This window comes from Apis mellifera, linkage group LG14 (genome assembly GCF_003254395.2).
Source record: "Apis mellifera strain DH4 linkage group LG14, Amel_HAv3.1, whole genome shotgun sequence".
Taxonomy (NCBI): Eukaryota; Metazoa; Arthropoda; class Insecta; order Hymenoptera; family Apidae; genus Apis; species Apis mellifera.
In genome coordinates this window covers 8,062,225-8,079,532 of record NC_037651.1, presented here as the reverse complement: position 1 = coordinate 8,079,532, position 17,308 = coordinate 8,062,225, and the positions used below count along the sequence as shown (strand labels likewise).

At 31.7% G+C, this 17,308-nt stretch overlaps 3 protein-coding genes across 5 annotated transcripts; 1 reads left to right on the top strand and 2 right to left on the bottom strand.

The window, feature by feature from the left end:
• Positions 1-16: 16 nt before the first annotated feature.
• Positions 17-12,581, bottom strand: LOC408464 (protein HGV2). Of its 3 annotated transcripts, none has more exons than XM_006562911.3 (3): positions 12,344-12,581; positions 1,107-1,832; positions 17-865 (listed from the first exon to the last, which is right to left on the bottom strand). In XM_006562911.3, exons 2-3 carry the CDS (start codon positions 1,830-1,832, stop codon positions 212-214), a joined length of 1,380 nt encoding a protein of 459 aa, XP_006562974.2. In that variant the 5' UTR covers positions 12,344-12,581; the 3' UTR covers positions 17-211. The 3 variants fall into 3 exon arrangements, with proteins under 3 accessions (XP_006562974.2, XP_016771530.2, XP_006562976.2); XM_016916041.2 differs by lacking the exon at positions 12,344-12,581 and adding an exon at positions 7,349-8,062; XM_006562913.3 differs by lacking the exon at positions 12,344-12,581 and adding an exon at positions 5,387-5,591.
• LOC552735 lies at positions 2,684-11,625 on the top strand. The gene is made up of 5 exons (XM_625110.6): positions 2,684-3,268; positions 4,821-5,033; positions 8,591-8,698; positions 9,065-9,202; positions 9,888-11,625. Exons 1-5 carry the CDS (start codon positions 3,190-3,192, stop codon positions 10,145-10,147), a joined length of 798 nt encoding a protein of 265 aa, XP_625113.1. The 5' UTR covers positions 2,684-3,189; the 3' UTR covers positions 10,148-11,625.
• Positions 12,582-15,148: 2,567 nt separating the features above from the next.
• On the bottom strand, positions 15,149-16,212 carry LOC100578265. The gene is made up of 3 exons (XM_016916045.2): positions 15,985-16,212; positions 15,445-15,612; positions 15,149-15,377 (listed from the first exon to the last, which is right to left on the bottom strand). The coding sequence occupies exons 1-3, from the start codon at positions 16,210-16,212 to the stop codon at positions 15,180-15,182; spliced, it is 594 nt and encodes a 197-aa protein (XP_016771534.2). The 3' UTR covers positions 15,149-15,179.
• Between the last annotated feature and the right edge of the window lie 1,096 nt (positions 16,213-17,308).

Below are 17,308 nucleotides of genomic sequence, written 5' to 3'. Positions count from 1 at the left end.
AATAAAAGAGATAAAATTAAAATATTCTGTCTGTTTCTATTAAAACATTTTCCCTGATATATAGAATCTTTCTGCTGGAATCACTGATTTTTTATCTTATTTTGGTCCAACACTGAAAGTTCTATCTTTGATACAGATTTTTTCTTCAAATTTTCACCATGTCAAACCAAGTAACAAGGTACCAAGAACATTTCAGATACACTAAATTCATTCAAACAGCTTTCTCTGGTGTCGGTTTTTTACATGGCGACGCAACTTCTGTCTCTGGTTCGTCGGCTTTCCGTTTCTTACGCACCAAATGAGATATGTCACTAGCAGGTTTTTGAATTTTAGGTGCAGAATCATTGTTACCACTTGGTCCAGCACCATTTGAACAACCACCAGCTACTTTGCTTTTGATACCCTCTATGACAAGTTTGCAGGCTTCTTGCTTGAAGTCCTTCATATCTGAAATCTTCTCTTGGATTTCTGGTAGCAGTTCTTTTAATTCTTGGATCTCTCCTTCTACAGTATAGAAAGAATCATCCGTTTTAGGAGGTTCTTTTATTTCTTCCAATTCTTTTATACGCGTTTCCAATAATTCTGTGGCTTTGTTAAACTCTTCGATGCTAGCGTCGAATTCATTGCCCAAAGAATGAGCCAATGCAAGTTGATAATGTATTTCAGCTATTGCTCTTGGTTCCCGAGGCTCAATCTGTTGTAAAAGCTCCAAACACCGATGTAGATCATTTAGAGCACCTTGAAAATTTCCTCCCTCCATAGCCACTTCTCCTAAGAGTCGATAAGCATCGGCTAATAATTTCCAACCTGTTTGACCACGTTTTAGCAGTACCAATTTCGCAAGCTCTAATACTTCCCAAGCGACCTTTAATTTAATAACAAACATTTATTAAATCTTATAATTTTCGATGTTAGAAAATTTGTATAAAATTTGAAAAATTTTTAAATAAAATTTTATTAATGCAATCTTGACTTAAATATTATGTATAATGAATAATAATAAAAAAGTAAAAAAAAAAGATTTATAGATATATAGATTTAAAGATTTATAGATTTATAGATATTATAGATAATTTATATATAGATAAATAATTTTGTTTACAAACCTGTAGGTTGTTGACTTCATCCTCTTCATCTTCATTTCCTATATCCTCACCATCATTTTCTCCATTTTTCTTTACATCTCCATTATGATCAGATGAACAAGATGGTCCATTTACGTGACTTGTATCCTTACTAGAACCAGCTTCAGGTTTCTCATCTTCCTTTTCTGGCTTTTCTATCGCTTCTTTCGTTATTTTATTATCTTCTGTCTTATCATCAAGTTCTGATTTTTCAACTTTTTCCTTTTCATTATTTGATTCTATTTTCTCTTCTTTTTTTTCAGTTTCTAGTTTTTTAGATTCCTCGTCAGTTTTCGAATCTTCAGCTTTGTTTTCAACACCAGTTTTCTCCTTTTCATCGCTCACCGTACCATTATCTGTATGATCTTCGCTCTCCTCGTCCTCTTTTTCATCTATGTTGCTTAATTTTTCATCTTCGGCTTCTTCCTCGTCTTCTTCATCATCCTCTTCAGTTTCTTCTGTACCTGGTACTCCGCCACCCAATACTCCAGCTTCTTCTCTTGCCAGACCAAGAAGAGCCCGACCGTATAATAAATAAGGCTCACCAAGTTCATCCGCAGTGTCTCCATGTTTTTCAGCAAGGAGTTGACAAGCTTGTGCCAATGCGGTTACAGCCATTGTATAATCTCGCACTAACAAATGTCGTTTTCCATGAGAGATTGCCGTAGCTGGATCGGTAAACGCTGCATTTTCGGCGACATCAGCCATCTTTAACATAAAGTACACGTATTTACTTTATTTGAAAAAATTTTTTTCTTAAATTTCTAACGATAACATTTTATAAAAACTGATTAGTAATAATAACTAATGATAATAACTTGATTAATAGTGTGCAAATATTTTAATTTCTTAGATTTTCGATCATCGTTAAAAAAACATCTTTAATCATACGCCCATAGAGATAATATCATGATCCAATTAAAACGTGTGCAAAATATTATACCACCTACGCGTGATACGTGTCATGTTTTCTACATGGATTATATTTAAAGCCAAAAAAATGCATTTTTCTCTCCCTAATGTCAATACTGATTAAATAAATATGGAAAGTCTTTAAGATTTTGCAGGAATTCAACTTGACTGAAAAGCAACTTGTTTGGTTGTGCGGTTAAGCAATTCGAACACGTTTCGGATAAGAGAAATGACATGACATTTAAATGTCGAGTATTATACCACTAATATTACTAACATTAGCACAATTGTAAGTAGCTTGTTAACAATCGTTTTCTAACTCTATTATAAATGATTAACAAACAAAACGCTTTTTTCATAATCCAATCAAAATCTCATAAAAATAATAGAATGATGTAAACTAATGATAGACAGTTGTCGAAGACTTATTATGTTATATAATTTACTATCATAATATTTCTACTTTAAAGCTTTTCTATTCATATTGATAATAGCTCAAATTCTTATATTGCATAAGAATTCTAAAAAAAAAGAATTATCATGCTTATTATATCAAGTTTCATTCATCAAGTTTAATGCTCCATTGAAATTAAAATTTTTAAAAAGCCATCCATATGATTGTATTTACACCAGAAAAACTTCTTTTAATGATGACACGATAAAGAAAAACAGTTCTTCGTAATCCAAAGAAACAACGCTGTTAAAAACGCTAATGCGGGAAAAGAACTATCATCGTTAATAATAATAATAATAATAAAAAATCCATACTAAAGAAAACTATGAAAAGAATAATTTAAGAGGGAGTGGATCGAATGAAAGAATGAAAAAGAACAGAATAACGGAAAGAAATGATGTCTCATCTCTGAAGGAAAGAAGGGCGAGAAAGAAGAGAGAAAATGATCGTGGCGGATTGTCTGCAGCATCCGGGTGGGGTGGTTAGTTGGGTGGTACGTCGGTCGATTTTCGTGCGCTTCGACGCAGAACGGAGAGGGCGTGCTGATCGTGTTTGCCCCCTTATGTGGTAGTGGAGAGTCGCCGAAAACACCACGAGCTCCGGGGGTGTTGATTGGTCAGTGCGTAACTGGCAACTGTCGGTACAGTTGTGCAGCTTTCAGTGGGCTGCCAGCGGTCGCCCTGGGCACCACCTGCATGGATGGAGCCTACTCGTGTACCCAGGGCCCCTGGTCCACGTCTTGTTTTTCTCGTTGCGACGCTAGCCCTCACTTTCGCAGGTAATCGGAACAAATTCATTGCGCACGATGACGTCCTCCCATTTCGTCTCGTTTGTCTTCGTTTACACGGATAGATCTTCGTCTACTGATAGACCGGCTATGCAATAATCAAAAATCCATCTTACGTAATGAATAATCGGATAAGGTGGTTCATCTCCGATTTTATTATAGCTTCGTAGAATGCACGTTCGCAATGAATATTCGAACATGCTTCTTCCAATCCTGTGTATAGACTCATTCGTTAAACCATCAGCTGATCCGAAGAATCGTGTCACTAGGATATTTATGAAGGATGCTCTAAATAAATGTATTCCCATCATGTTTCCAATTTGTGCGGTATAATAATTGCGTTATGTGGAAAAAATACTGTGATAAAAAACTTCCAATAAATAAATAGATCCATGTTTCATCACGTTAATTGATTAACCGGCGTACGTCGTTTTTAACGATGTATCGATTAATTGCGTATTTAAAGTTTATATAAAAATAACTTAAAAAATTAGAAAAGTTTACATAAAAATGAGAGAATGCTTGTAAAACGAAGAAACACGTGAATAATGATACTTTTATTCTTGGTTCGGAACGAAACGTCGCATTTTGCAACGTCATCGCATTTAATCATATCTGTATTTCACATGGATGACATTTATTCTTAGTCTTAATAATTGTTTTATCGTGGCTACTTAAATGCAAAAAATAATATAATTTAATGAAATTATCTGGAAACGTAGTATGTTATATATGTATCGTTATTGGATACCACTATCATAACGATACCATGTGACTTCCTTCGATAAACACTTTATTTCATTTTCACTTTTTGAAATGTTTATTATTTTTATTATTAATATCTCTTATTGCTTTCCTGAAAGATTTCTTTCTGGTAGAAGGGTCAACAACCACCGGTTGAATTCATTGCACCGTACATTTTTTTCACTTGAGAGATATGGTCACTCGGAGAGAAGTGCTTCTACATCTTGTTACGTTCGAGAATCCTTGATTGCCATTAGATTTCTTATATAATAAAATTTTCTATGGCATACAGTTCTGCCTATGGCGCGAAAACGATGCCTCTTCTCAAGGCATCTCGTTAAACTTTTAAAATTCATAGTCGTCAATATTAGCAAATGTTGTAGAATCTTAAAATCATTGTCTATTTATCCTTAGGAAAAAGAAACTCATTTTTAGCAGTAGAAATGTTATGAGATGCAATGATAGATAAAATAATATAATCCAGCATATCTTCAGACATTAATTCATGTACAAAATTATCGTATATTTCTTTACAAAATAAACATCTGAAAAAATATGACACATTACATGTGATTACTTTTGAAATTATATAAATTTTATCGAAAAAATACAATTTTAAAAGCAACTTAACTTTTAAGAACTTTTAACAAATGCTTCAAAAGAAGCATGTTTTCTACGTTTCATTTATGCGCATTATCAATTGACTGCCAACTTATGAGGATTTAAAATAATGAGAACATTCCGATACAAAAGGAACGTCAATACCTTAAGAGAGAATTGTGTTTCATCTTTGTTCTAGCGACCGGGTTATTGTGTGGTGCCATAATGTCGGATCACTGGGAAGAAGTTGGCTGGGATAAGGAGGCTCTAACTCATGCGAATGTTACGCTCACGTGGTATTTGGATGGACAAGTAGCAATGGTAGAAGCAACATCCGGCCACAGAAACCATCATCCTACCTTTCTCGTACCTATGTACGGTGGTATTTGGATCATGTGTGTCTCGCTTACTGGTAAGTATATACAATTTAATGAATTTTGATTAAACTGAGCTACGCTAGATATACTCTTACGTTTAAGAAAATAATTTAGGATTTAAAACTTGCATTGGATCTTTTGGATATTCCATCGACGAGGTTTTTTTTTAACTCGTTATTAGTTTTTAAAAAAGCTTTACTCGTGAATTTTGATCACAAAAGTGGCATCAACTTTTTTTTCTTTTTTATCTTAAATAAATATTTCTTCAACATTGTAACAGTAAAATGTGTCATAAAATAATTTGATGAATAATTCTTGAAGATATATTGTTTGAACGTGAAAAATCGATTTTGCAGTGTAAATTTTCAATGATACACAGTACACACACCTCACGTAATCACCTCGACGTATCTACAATGATGCGGTTCCGTATGAACCGGTGTTCTATACATGGATACCACCTTGACTCTGACCAAGCTATCGACCAGTCGATTACGATCTGAAATATCGTACTGTCTGACTAGGCATGCCGTGACCATGAACATCTTGGATGTTTCTTCGTTCAAAACTTTGTCCCAATCACTTTCACTGTGCTAAAAACTTCATTCAAACGAAACGAAAAGTAACATATTAAACAAAAATTTCTTTACTTCTTTTTGATTCTTAATTTTTTTTTTTTTTAATTAATCAATATTCAGTTTTGTAAATTTAAATAGATATGGATAATTTGTTTGAAAAAAAAAATTATATTATGGGCAAAAATTATCAGATAATCAGTTTTAATGGTGACATCATATAACTTCCATAATATAACGAGAGCTTAAATTAAAGCATCAAGTAATGACACTTAAATGCAAATGTGTTTGAGAGTTGCAATATTCTATCTTTTTCAATAAGAATTAAACTAAGTTTAAAATATGAATATGAAATCTTTCTAGAACAAAAAATGAAAAAGAATAAGAAAAGATATGAAGAAAAGAATAATAAGAAATATTTGAACACTATTAAGAAGAAAACTATAGTTAAATAATAAAAAAATAAACTACAAAAATGGTAATTTGAATAATAATAACAAAAAAGATATAAAACAAATTTTTACACATGAAAATGTATGAATAGATTCCGAATAATCGATCGACTTTCTATTAAAATTCGTTATACGCATTTATTTTCTTTTTTTACAAAAACAAGTAAATAATATCGTAATAATTTCATAAAATTCAAAGAAAATATTAGATAGAAAAAATTGGATTGTTTTCGAAACAATTTTTTCTTGAAAAAAAAAAAACATATAAAAGACAAATATAAACAAAATATTATGGAAAATACAATATGTTCTAAATTAGATGCATTGAACATTTGAAAGAATTGTGTATCAAATAAAAAAAAAATGAATCAAAATATGAAGGAACATTATTAAAAAAATTATATGTAAACACTCAAATTGATAATTATTGTCATTCATATTGATTTGTTTTACATTTTAGCATCAAGAAGTGCAGTTATTATCGCAAAAAAGTTATCGCTATAAAATACGATAAGATTGTTCAATTTAATAATAATCTTATCAACCAGAAAACATTAAAAAGAAGGATGTAAAAGATGTCATGAATAGATACTATTTACTTTTAAAATCATCGTTTGAGCATATTTTTATCTATTTCTTTATGTTTGATAAAAAAAAAAATTATAAATTTTTTCCTTATTAATGCAATTTATAAACATAATCTTATTATTAATTTTTTTTTTGCATTCTTAATTGCATTCTTAAAACATAATTATTTTTATGCGATCAAAATGCGATCTCTTTTAAATAAGAAATTCCATGAAAAATTTTCTTATTTCCTTTCTTTTCTTTTTCATAACGATTCAGTAATATTGAAAATTGCAACGTGATATAACGAAGTCATTCCTTCATATTTCTCGAACGTTTTATCACGACGAACTTACTTGTCAAGAATCTTTATATTCTCGTCCAAAAAGTTTAATTAAAAAAAAAAAGAGACCAAAGACTAGAGTTGAAATTTCAATATTTCTACGATTATCTTTTCTTATTTATTGGGTGATTTTTCACTGTTGATTGTATGTTCTGAAGTTTAATTTTCTCACTTCGTATTGGGAACAAGAGAAAAATGAAAAGGCTATGATTACTATTTCCTTTTCTTCAAGCCGAAGTACCTCGTATTCAACTCGTACTTAAATTCTTTAACTTGTTACACTGAAAGTTTCTGCTATGGAAAAATATGAAAATTAAGTAGAAAAAGAAGCAGTAATGAATTTAGGATAAAAAAAAAAGTTATAACGCTATATTTATAAATAAGATGAATTTTTATCGTTGAATAAACTTGACCTTAGCAAAAGTATTCAATTCCTTCGTTTAGTTTCCTCCTTTTTTTCTTTTCTTTTTTTGAAGAACTTTCTTTGATGGTTTCTGATCACGCCAAGCACGAAACGTTACTGTTTAAATCACACGGTGCACGTTCCTTCCTCCACGTATACCGATGTTCTTCGTGAAAATCAATCTAAATTTCTTCACTCGCAAATATTGAAATTATCTCGTGATATTTGACGTTTCTATATCCATGCAAATAATTTGCACATTCTTTGAGAGACAATAAATCCCTGAAATTCTTTGTTAAATATGTAATTTCGAAAATGTGATTGAAATTCATTAATGAAATTTTAATTTTTTATCTAACCTACTATCTATCTTAAAATATCATTGTTCATTTGCTCAATGAAAAGTGAGATATGAGTGAGAGGGTAGATAGAATAACCCAGATCTGATGAACTTGGATCGAGCTATTTCTGCTTCAGAATTTATTATTACTCAATTCTCCAAGTTTCTACGGCCTTCTAACCCTCGTCTTCCTGACATTTCACGGAAATCCATGCTTTGGAGGTTCATCCTCTCCAACGAGCCGATAGTATTCGGAATCTGATATCGAATCTCACGCTCCAACTATTCGGCGCTCTTGGCCCGAGATTTAATTTGACTACTCATTTCGAGTATTAAGTATTTCGAGTTAATCGGTCACATATAAATCCGTGATATACCAATCCACCACGCACATTTTATCGTTCCTTTTTTTCGAATCAAGACCAACGCGAACTCTATTTTCATTTTCATTTTCTAACCGATCGATTCCACTTTCATTATATATCTCTTTGTATATTTCGTTGCTGTCGTGCTAAAAAAATACGAAGCTTTCCAATTAAAAATCAAAACATAAACAAAAAGAAATATCTTCTCAATTTATAATTAAACATTTAGTTGGAATTTATAATGAATCCAAAGTTGTATAAAAAAATATGTTATTCGAATAAGAATTCGAATAAAAATTTGCTCCTCTTTGATACTTTTTCAATAAACTGGATTGAATGTTTTTTACGCTCTTTCATCACACATTTTTAACACTCGGAGGGAAACTTTTAAGGATCGTTTAATTAAAAATCGAGGTGCAAAGAAACGAGAGAAGTGGAAACCTACCCGTTCATAATTTTGTTCCATGTCGTGCAAGAAACAGCGTGAAAACCACGTCATTTCTTTTTTTTTTTTTTTTTTTTTTTTTTTTTACTGCTCACGTTTCAGAAGAGGAAATACGACTACTAGGTCAGGTAGATTTTCCGCAAGAGAGGTGCATTAACTACTTGACGCCCGACGAAGCACACGAGGAGATTCGTGCCGCCTGGCAAAATCGTGAGTACAGTCTTTTTTTTCTTTTCTTCTTCGTTTTATTTCCACGATGATTGACATGATCACTATTGCTAGATTGATTTCTATTTATGGCGACTGAAAATTAAATCAATACAGTATAATTTTCAATGTTTCCCCACACGGACGAAGAATAGCTCGAATAAAATTACTTTATTGATTACTCATTGAAATTTTTACAGTAGTCTTTAATTTTGAATTCGTTTGTTTCATTCAAATCGATTATTCTTTAAAAATTTTATTAAAAATTCTTCTTCCTCTATTGAATAGTATTCGAGCATTTGTTATATTTCAATAAAATGTTTTATAAGCAAATTTTCTAAACAATGAGAAATGCATGTTGTTTCGCAGGAATGCAGAACTTGAGTATCTCCTGTTCTCTAGTTTGCTTGATCATTTTGGGCACAGCGGTTCTCATTGGATTTTTTGGACTTTGCAGACACCAAATATCAGCGGTCCTTGTTACCGGTGTGATGTATCTTTTAGCAGGTGAGTTTTTTCAAAAAATTTTTTTCGAAACGTCGTATTTATAATTAGTCCCATTAATCGAATAAATTTTTATTGATTTAAAACATTATACACTTTCGTGAAACCCGCAAAGATTTCTGCATACTTAAGAAGTCCACAAAATAAGCTGTTCTAAGAGTGAAATACATTGTTAAAAGTTTCAAGTTTAGTTCATAGTAAATTTCTCGTGTTTATTCATTGATGATAAACGCAAAAAATGAAATTGGTTTTCAAAAGTAAGCGTGAAGAATGAAAGTACAAACCAATAATCACAAGTGTGTCCAATTTACATTTTCGTTGAACTTTGTATTCTGAATTCTAGCTATGAAATAAGCTTATTTTTTTTTTTTATCAAGGCTTCAATAACTTTTCAATGAATAACAAAAGTGTTTTCTCATTCGACAAAAGAGTTTCTTTCTTGGCATCATGGTAGTTGTCGTCGAGTACGATAAAAGGCAAACATCTCTCGCTTCTGATAAGACGTCATCCAAACACTCCACCAGACTATACCGCATTTTTCTCTTATATCTTTTTCTTCCAATTAACTTGTTTGTTTTTCTTCTTCCATCGATTCAAATTCGTTAGTTTTATTATTAAAATGAAAATAAATAATTCAATTATTCTTACTGGAAAAAAATTTTCTTCTAATATGAAACAATTGTTTTAGCCACGTTCGCATTGTTTACCCTGACGATTATTCACTTCAAGAGAGCTCAGGATCGAGGAGCTCGAATACTGGATGGCCCTGAGGATGGTGTAATTGGTGGACCGGTTTCTCGTAATGTTCTCAAGGCCAGACGATTCACCAGCTCCTGGAGCATGGATTTTGGATGGGGTGGTGTTACGCTTTGCGCCCTCGCCTCGGTAGCGTGGATCTTGCTCAGCAAAATAATGCGTTTCAGCCCCATAGCCGCTATGATAGCGTAGCAGTGGGAGGCCTTCGAGGTCTAAGGTCGTTTCCAACAGTTATGAAAGAGCGTTTCGATGTCGTCGCCTCTTCAAACATGTTCCAAATCTGTGGAGGGAGGATTGCGTTCGTCCATAATGGGAAACAGGTCACCGAGAACGATTGTGTAGTCTATTTTGTTCTAATTGGAAAGTGAATCAGCTTGATAGCTCAATACCATGAATTGTTTTGTAAGCTGTGGAATTTTCATTGTGTAAAACAATCAATTTGAATGAAATTGTTCACAGTTTCTAACATGAGAAAGCTTAGGATGAAAGTTTAACATTTGAGAGATTAATTACTTAGAAACAGGGTACGACATTGAGACAAATTTTGAGAGTATTTTTTCAAGAAACGGTATCACGATTGAAAATGACCACTTCGAAGGCAATTTATTTTATTAACAGATAATATGTATTGCATAGTGTTTGTCAAATTTATGGAACCTATGTTGAATCTGTCTGAAAGCATGGCAAGCTATGGAAGGGGCCTAATTTTTGGGGCCTAACCTTCTGTTTTATACAATTTATCTAACAATCTCTAATCTTTGAAAGAAAAAAAAAAGAAAAAAAAAGAAAAACATACATAGTTGGGTGAAGAACTATATGTAGAAGAGGGATATATAAGTTATAAAATGATATATCTTTAAATTTTCAAAACTTTAAAGTTTTGCACAGATTTATGTCCCAATGGAATAATTCAAAAATCCCCCTTTTCATATAGACCTTTACGATAAAATAAATTATTTGCAGGTGCATGGATATAAGATAATGTACAGGAGGAAAGTAAGCTTTCTGGACTGAAGAAGTATTATTCAATGATAAGTAGAACAGAGTACACGTTTACCTCAGTTTTCATTTGCAGTCAGATTAGTCAATTAATGTACAAGTAAAGAAAACTTTTACTGATTCTAATCTATCTTTTTTAGACATAATTTTAATATGTACTTCTTGTATATGATCTTTTTACACAGTTGCAATAGATATTTGAGTTTGCGTAACAATTTTTTTGGAATAAGAATATTTTTGTGCATTGTAGAAGTTGAGACAATATTTGTTGACCTCTGCTTGAAAATTTCGACACAAATTGTAATGTAACATAGATGCATATAGTATAATTCGATCGCCTTATAATTAGAAAGATAAGCATGTTTGTAATATGCATAGCATAGCAGTAAACTTGTTCGAGCCAATACAAGCAACGATATGCGTGTTTGCAAGAAGAATTTAGCTTTTGCTACGACTTGTTACAGCAAAAAAAAAAAAAAGAGGAATTATGCCAACAAAATGTATCATATACAAAGGATTGTGAATTACAATTACAATTCGTCCATTAAGATTTAAGAAAAAATAAAGATGCTTTGATTATGGAAGCATCTATTATATACCCGGAGACTAAGTTTTGTCTAGTTCATTGATAAAATGATATGAAAAAAAAAAAAAAAAAAAAAAAAAAAAAAGAAACGAATACGCTTGCAAAACTTTTCTCCGAGTGTTTATTTAAAATGAAACGCATTTTCTGATAATATTTTCTTGATTGTCATATTTTTTACCTGACCCTTGTTATTTGTTATATTGAAATTGTAATGTATCATAAACGCAATAAAAAGAATAAGCTATGTATAAATAAAAAAATTCTTTTGTCTTCTCATTCAGTTTTATCATTAATATGACATGATATTTAAAAACTGAAAAAAAAAAAAAAATAAAAACTTTTGTTTTGTTATATGAAAGGTTATGTTTCACTAATGGTGTTTGCAAAGATATGGATCTTGATGAATAGACGCACACACACATCAATTTTCGTGTATGTGTATCATTTAAATATGGAACACGTGACCAGACGTTACAAGTGTATATGTAACGCGGGAGACATGCTATATATTACAACCTACACATATGTACGTCTGTTCATAAATTCAACAGATTATTATTTAATGTCGTAAACAACAAAAGTAGTATAAGCATGAGCTCATTGTACTAAGAATGTACGTATAAAAATAAACTACGTGTTACGTACTATTTTGTTCGGTAAAACAATTCAACAATATCTTAATTTACGAACGTGCAAATATTTAATTACTTAACACTACTATTCATATATATACGTTCGTGTATATAAAGAAAAAAATTAGAAATATCGATAATACATGTAAAACACAAAGAAAATACGCATACCTCGATAGTCGTTCGAATCACTGGACGTCTGATTTTTTAACGTTGAACACACTTTCACTGTTCTTCGTAGATTGTATGCGATGTTTTGAAAATCACAAGCTTTACTTTAATAGTTTACAAATAAATTTATGTACAGGATTGCAAGGAGATTTAACGGAATGACCGTTATACCAAACAACGGTTTATTACCGGCACGCTTACTTGTACGAGCGTCAAGCACAACATGAGCACAACGACTTAACCTGCATTAATGTGAACGGAACTTTCTACTACGCATGTGTGCGCTTATTTTACCGCCATTTCTCACTTTAGGCGGGAATCGTTGATTTTGTTAACATAATACTTTAATTTTTAACGAATCTTTAAGATAAATATAAATTTTAATTATATTTTTAGATATAATATTTAAAATTCTTTATCTTTTTTATATTTTAAATAAAAATATTATATACTAATTTATTTATTTCTAAACAACGAATTATCGAGATAAAACTAATTCGATATATCGATCAAGATATGAGAAAATTTTAAATCTTAAAATTAAAATTTATATTTTCTTTCATGTTGATTATTATAAAAATATTTAATTTAGAATTTTGAATCAATAATACATAATTTATGATTAAAAGAAATAAAAAAAAAGTTATGTGTATAGTATACAAAGAATCGTAATCGACTGAAGTACATCGATATTCGCAATCTGCGCAAAGAAAATTTTTCAAATTAATGCGCATCTTCCAATATTTCGCGCAGTTTTGGTGGTGCATCATGTGCGAGGTGATGTGTTGTATCGTGCTGTAAATTTTTGAAGAAAATGCTGAGATTATTGGATACGAATCGGTAAGTACACGAAATATATCAATTATTTAATCTTTTCTTGATGTAAGATAAAAAATAAGCGATGAAAATATAGAAAATATCGAGAAATATTCCACGCTACAAAATTAAGACGCAATTACTGTCCGTTGTTCGTAGTACAGTTTTATTTTTTACTCAAATCAATGTGATTTTTCACTATATAATTATTATAAGATATGGAATTCATCATATCATTAAATATAAAATTTGATTTTATTGTTCGTACATAATATGCGTAACACGTAATAAAAATTTGTAAAGTGTCGAGATCATGAGAAACGAAAAAAAAATAAATATAATAAAATTTAATCTAATGTATATATATAAATTAATATCGATTTAGTAGTTATAGTAGCTGTAATTCTTTCTTCCGAAATTAATTATCCAGTTATATCCAACAATTGATTTCGAATAAAATTACCGTTGTCGAACATACTACTTTTCACGGGTCTTAAACGTACATCGGTGGAAATTCCATCATTGATATTACAGAATTCGATAGGTTTTTGTTTGAATTTTAATTTTTTGTACCCAACATCTACTTCGTTTTCAATGTTATCTTGAGAAAGCAATTTTTTATTATGCATTTCGTATAATCTCTTCTTAGTCTTTTCCATGATAAAATGTTTCTCGTTATGATAGTTTTTCCAGCAATGCTGGAACTTAAAAAATATGTTACTCCAAATGCAAAATTCTTCAACTGAAATCCGGTTATATCGAAAATTAATAAAAAAAAATGTGCAATAATTTGCAATAATTCGCACAGCGATTACAATACGTGAACATGTAGGATTTTTTTTATACCGTATAGGAAAAATGTTGTGAGTACGAAGATTGTAATAGGAAGTGTACTGTTAGAGAGGAGTGTATTAGCTATATTAAAAAGCGCTGGTCCTTCGCACAGAGTCATCCCTTTCATAGTATTCACCAACCATGGTAAATATAGATAAGGAATGTTGTATTTATCAGCGAGTATCATCATTAACGTAGTTATCAAACCTGTGATCACGTTCGTTATGAGAATTATAATCTTCAAATCTGTTAAAAAAAAAAAATTTTATTCTATTAGATTTCTGAAATTTCGTGTTCTTAAGCTTAAGAAAATTTAAATTCTGAACGTTCGAATTTAAAAATTTATATTTTTAAATATTTAAATTTCCTATTTCCTATTGAACGAATTAACAATTAATAATTTAAGAATATTTAAATTTCTTATTTTCTATTGAACGAATTAATAATTTAAGAATATGAAAGAAAGAGATTCGCGATTCTTCGACGATTCTTTTTATCGTCGAACGATATTATATTATTTAAAATATTTTTTTACTGTAAGTTCGCCGAAAAATAGCATTAAATGCCGCCGATTTGGTCATAGGATTTCCATAAGAAGAACGACCTCCGGTTTCCAAAGTAATGCAACTTAAACAATGTATCACGAAACACATCAATGCCAGATACAGTGCTTCTACCTAAATTTAATACGATAATATTTCATAACGCATATATAATATTAAGATTAACACGAATATATAATACTCAACTACATCTTCGTTTAAATTTTCTGTGTTCGCCTGTATCTTAAAAAAATTCTTGTTATATCGATCGCTCTCGTTTTTCCCCTCTGTACAAGTAGTATAGCTAACATTTTTTTGTAATTTTAATGGCATTTTAATTGAATTTCATTAAATTATTTATACATAATCGAGTTTTTGGTTATATCGATAGATTCTATCCACGTGTTTTTCAAGTTATATACATATATATATATATATATATATATATATATATATAAATATATGTATATATGTATTAATAAACAAACGAAATTGCCAAATAATGTTAAACTGCAATTTCAAGTACGTTGTATGATTTTTTTTTTTTTTTATTATACGTATTACAAAATTTTACAATAATTTCAACTGAACTGAATATTTTTCCCCCCTAGAATTAATTTCCATTCTTTTCTTTCGTTGTACGTTCAACGAGATTGTCGAGCTTGTCTGTGAAACAAACAAAATACTTGAAGCCAATTATGCACGGTCAGAACAGCCAGTAAAATTTCATCGCGTTTTACATGAAGTCCATCCAAAAACATTTTCACGCAGAATACTATGAGTTCCACGATAATCACGCATAATTGCATCAAAAGCCAGGGCGTATGCAACATTGGATATTCCTGAAAAATTATAATTACATTCCAAAAATACGTTTAACTGGAAGATAATCGTCTTCGAATCGCTCACTGTAATTGCACCAAGCATGATTAAAGTGTAGTGCTCTATTCCCAGAATCGAAGTCATTAATTTTAGATCCCTCTCCACGTCAAAAGGGACTACTAAAGGGAAGAGAAGAATTAATTTGTTATTCGATTCTTTTTCTTTTTTCGCTTTCCTCTCTCTCTCTCTCTCTCTCACTCTCTCACTCTCTCTCTCACTCTCACTCATTCTAATCTGAAACGGAATTTAATAACGTACCGGTCTCGTTGTTTCTCGTTTGCGAGGGTGATCTGATCGGTAGCTTGCAATTAATTATTCTGACGATATCAAACGCTGTAATCATCTATCGAATTAAACAAATTTAAATAGAAATAGAAATTTTCTTTCTCTCGTATTTGCATTATAACAAAGATTGAGGAGAGATCGAATTCTCTGGATGATGAGTGGAATTTTAATAATGTTACAAATTCTCGAATCCTCATCTTCGTTTGACAGAGATGAAACGGATTCGCGAACTCTGGTGTTCTATTATGCAGAAACAATTAAGGAATATTACGATCGACTAACGGTCCCAATGAGGCCGAGTATGATCACGTAGATCGAGTTTCCCATGATGTAATGGTCGCATAGTGTGCACGCCAGTTGTCCAATTTGCTGAAAAATTATCAAATAAATCGTCCAATTTTCAATATCCACTCGGGTCTCGTTCTTAAAAATTCTTAAAAATTTCTTAAATTTACTAACTAAGGATACTCCGCTAGGTTCGTTAATCTTTCGTCTACATCGAAATTTCATAGTTTATCCCCCTCGAATTTTACCTCGAATTTAATAACCAACAAGAGAACGATGATGATGATCACGCCTCGTATTTCGTATTTGCTTCGGGAAAGGTGTGCGAGTTTATCAATTTAGATCACGTGACACGTCTTAATTTCGACAATTCGTAATTGTTTCGAGAAAGCTCCCTCACGATTCGACCGTTCATATATATATATATATATATGTATATATTATCTCATTTGAGTAACGGTGATGAACGTTAACGGCGTTGAACACGCGTGCACACACAGGCGAGCACACGTGTGTGCGCGTGTTCGCATACTCACCGAATTTTTGTTTGCGAGCACCGTTTTCAGACTGGAAAAAACGGAACGTTTGCGACGACGTGCCATGTTCCAGGCCCTCGTTGAATTCTCATAGCCGCGGGTTAGTCTCTCGGCCAAATTTTTCCCACCCGAAAATATATATCCACCAAAATTTTCTTCCAAGGTTATACAGTTTACACCTTATAATTTCTATTCAATAATCTTTGCTCTATGAACAATTTGAATAACGTCGTGGATATATTGCGTTTCACTTCAAGGAGTCTAGCCTGTATCTCTTTCCATCTCCAGATCGAGGAAAAAAAAACGAAAATTATCACACGATTAACATGTATTCCGATAAAATTGAATCGACGAAGGGCGAAGAAGTAAGTCCTCTTCCTTCTTCACTCGATCCGCTAGATAAGATCCGGTAATCCGAGATTAATTCCTTCCTAATTATCGACGGTTTAAAAAACGACTGGATCGTCGTCGTTTTCCAGATGAACGATCGCGACGAATTTCTAACGAGAAAACTCAAAATGGATCAAATTTCGATCGAGAAGATGACGAAAGAGGAATTCGATTTTGCGAAGAGCGGCGAAAGTGAGATATTGAAAATCTTTCAAGCTCTATTGTTATCCATATGTATGTTGCTTTTGAGTTATCACAGCGTTCGTTACGGCCGAACGGAGTACAGTATCTTGGAAAGTGGTGAAATCACCGAGGGTTATGCTCATAAGGCTGTGGTCACGTTGAGTTTAGGTTATTCCACGCCCTACGCGATCGTCTCTTTCCTGGCAATCGGC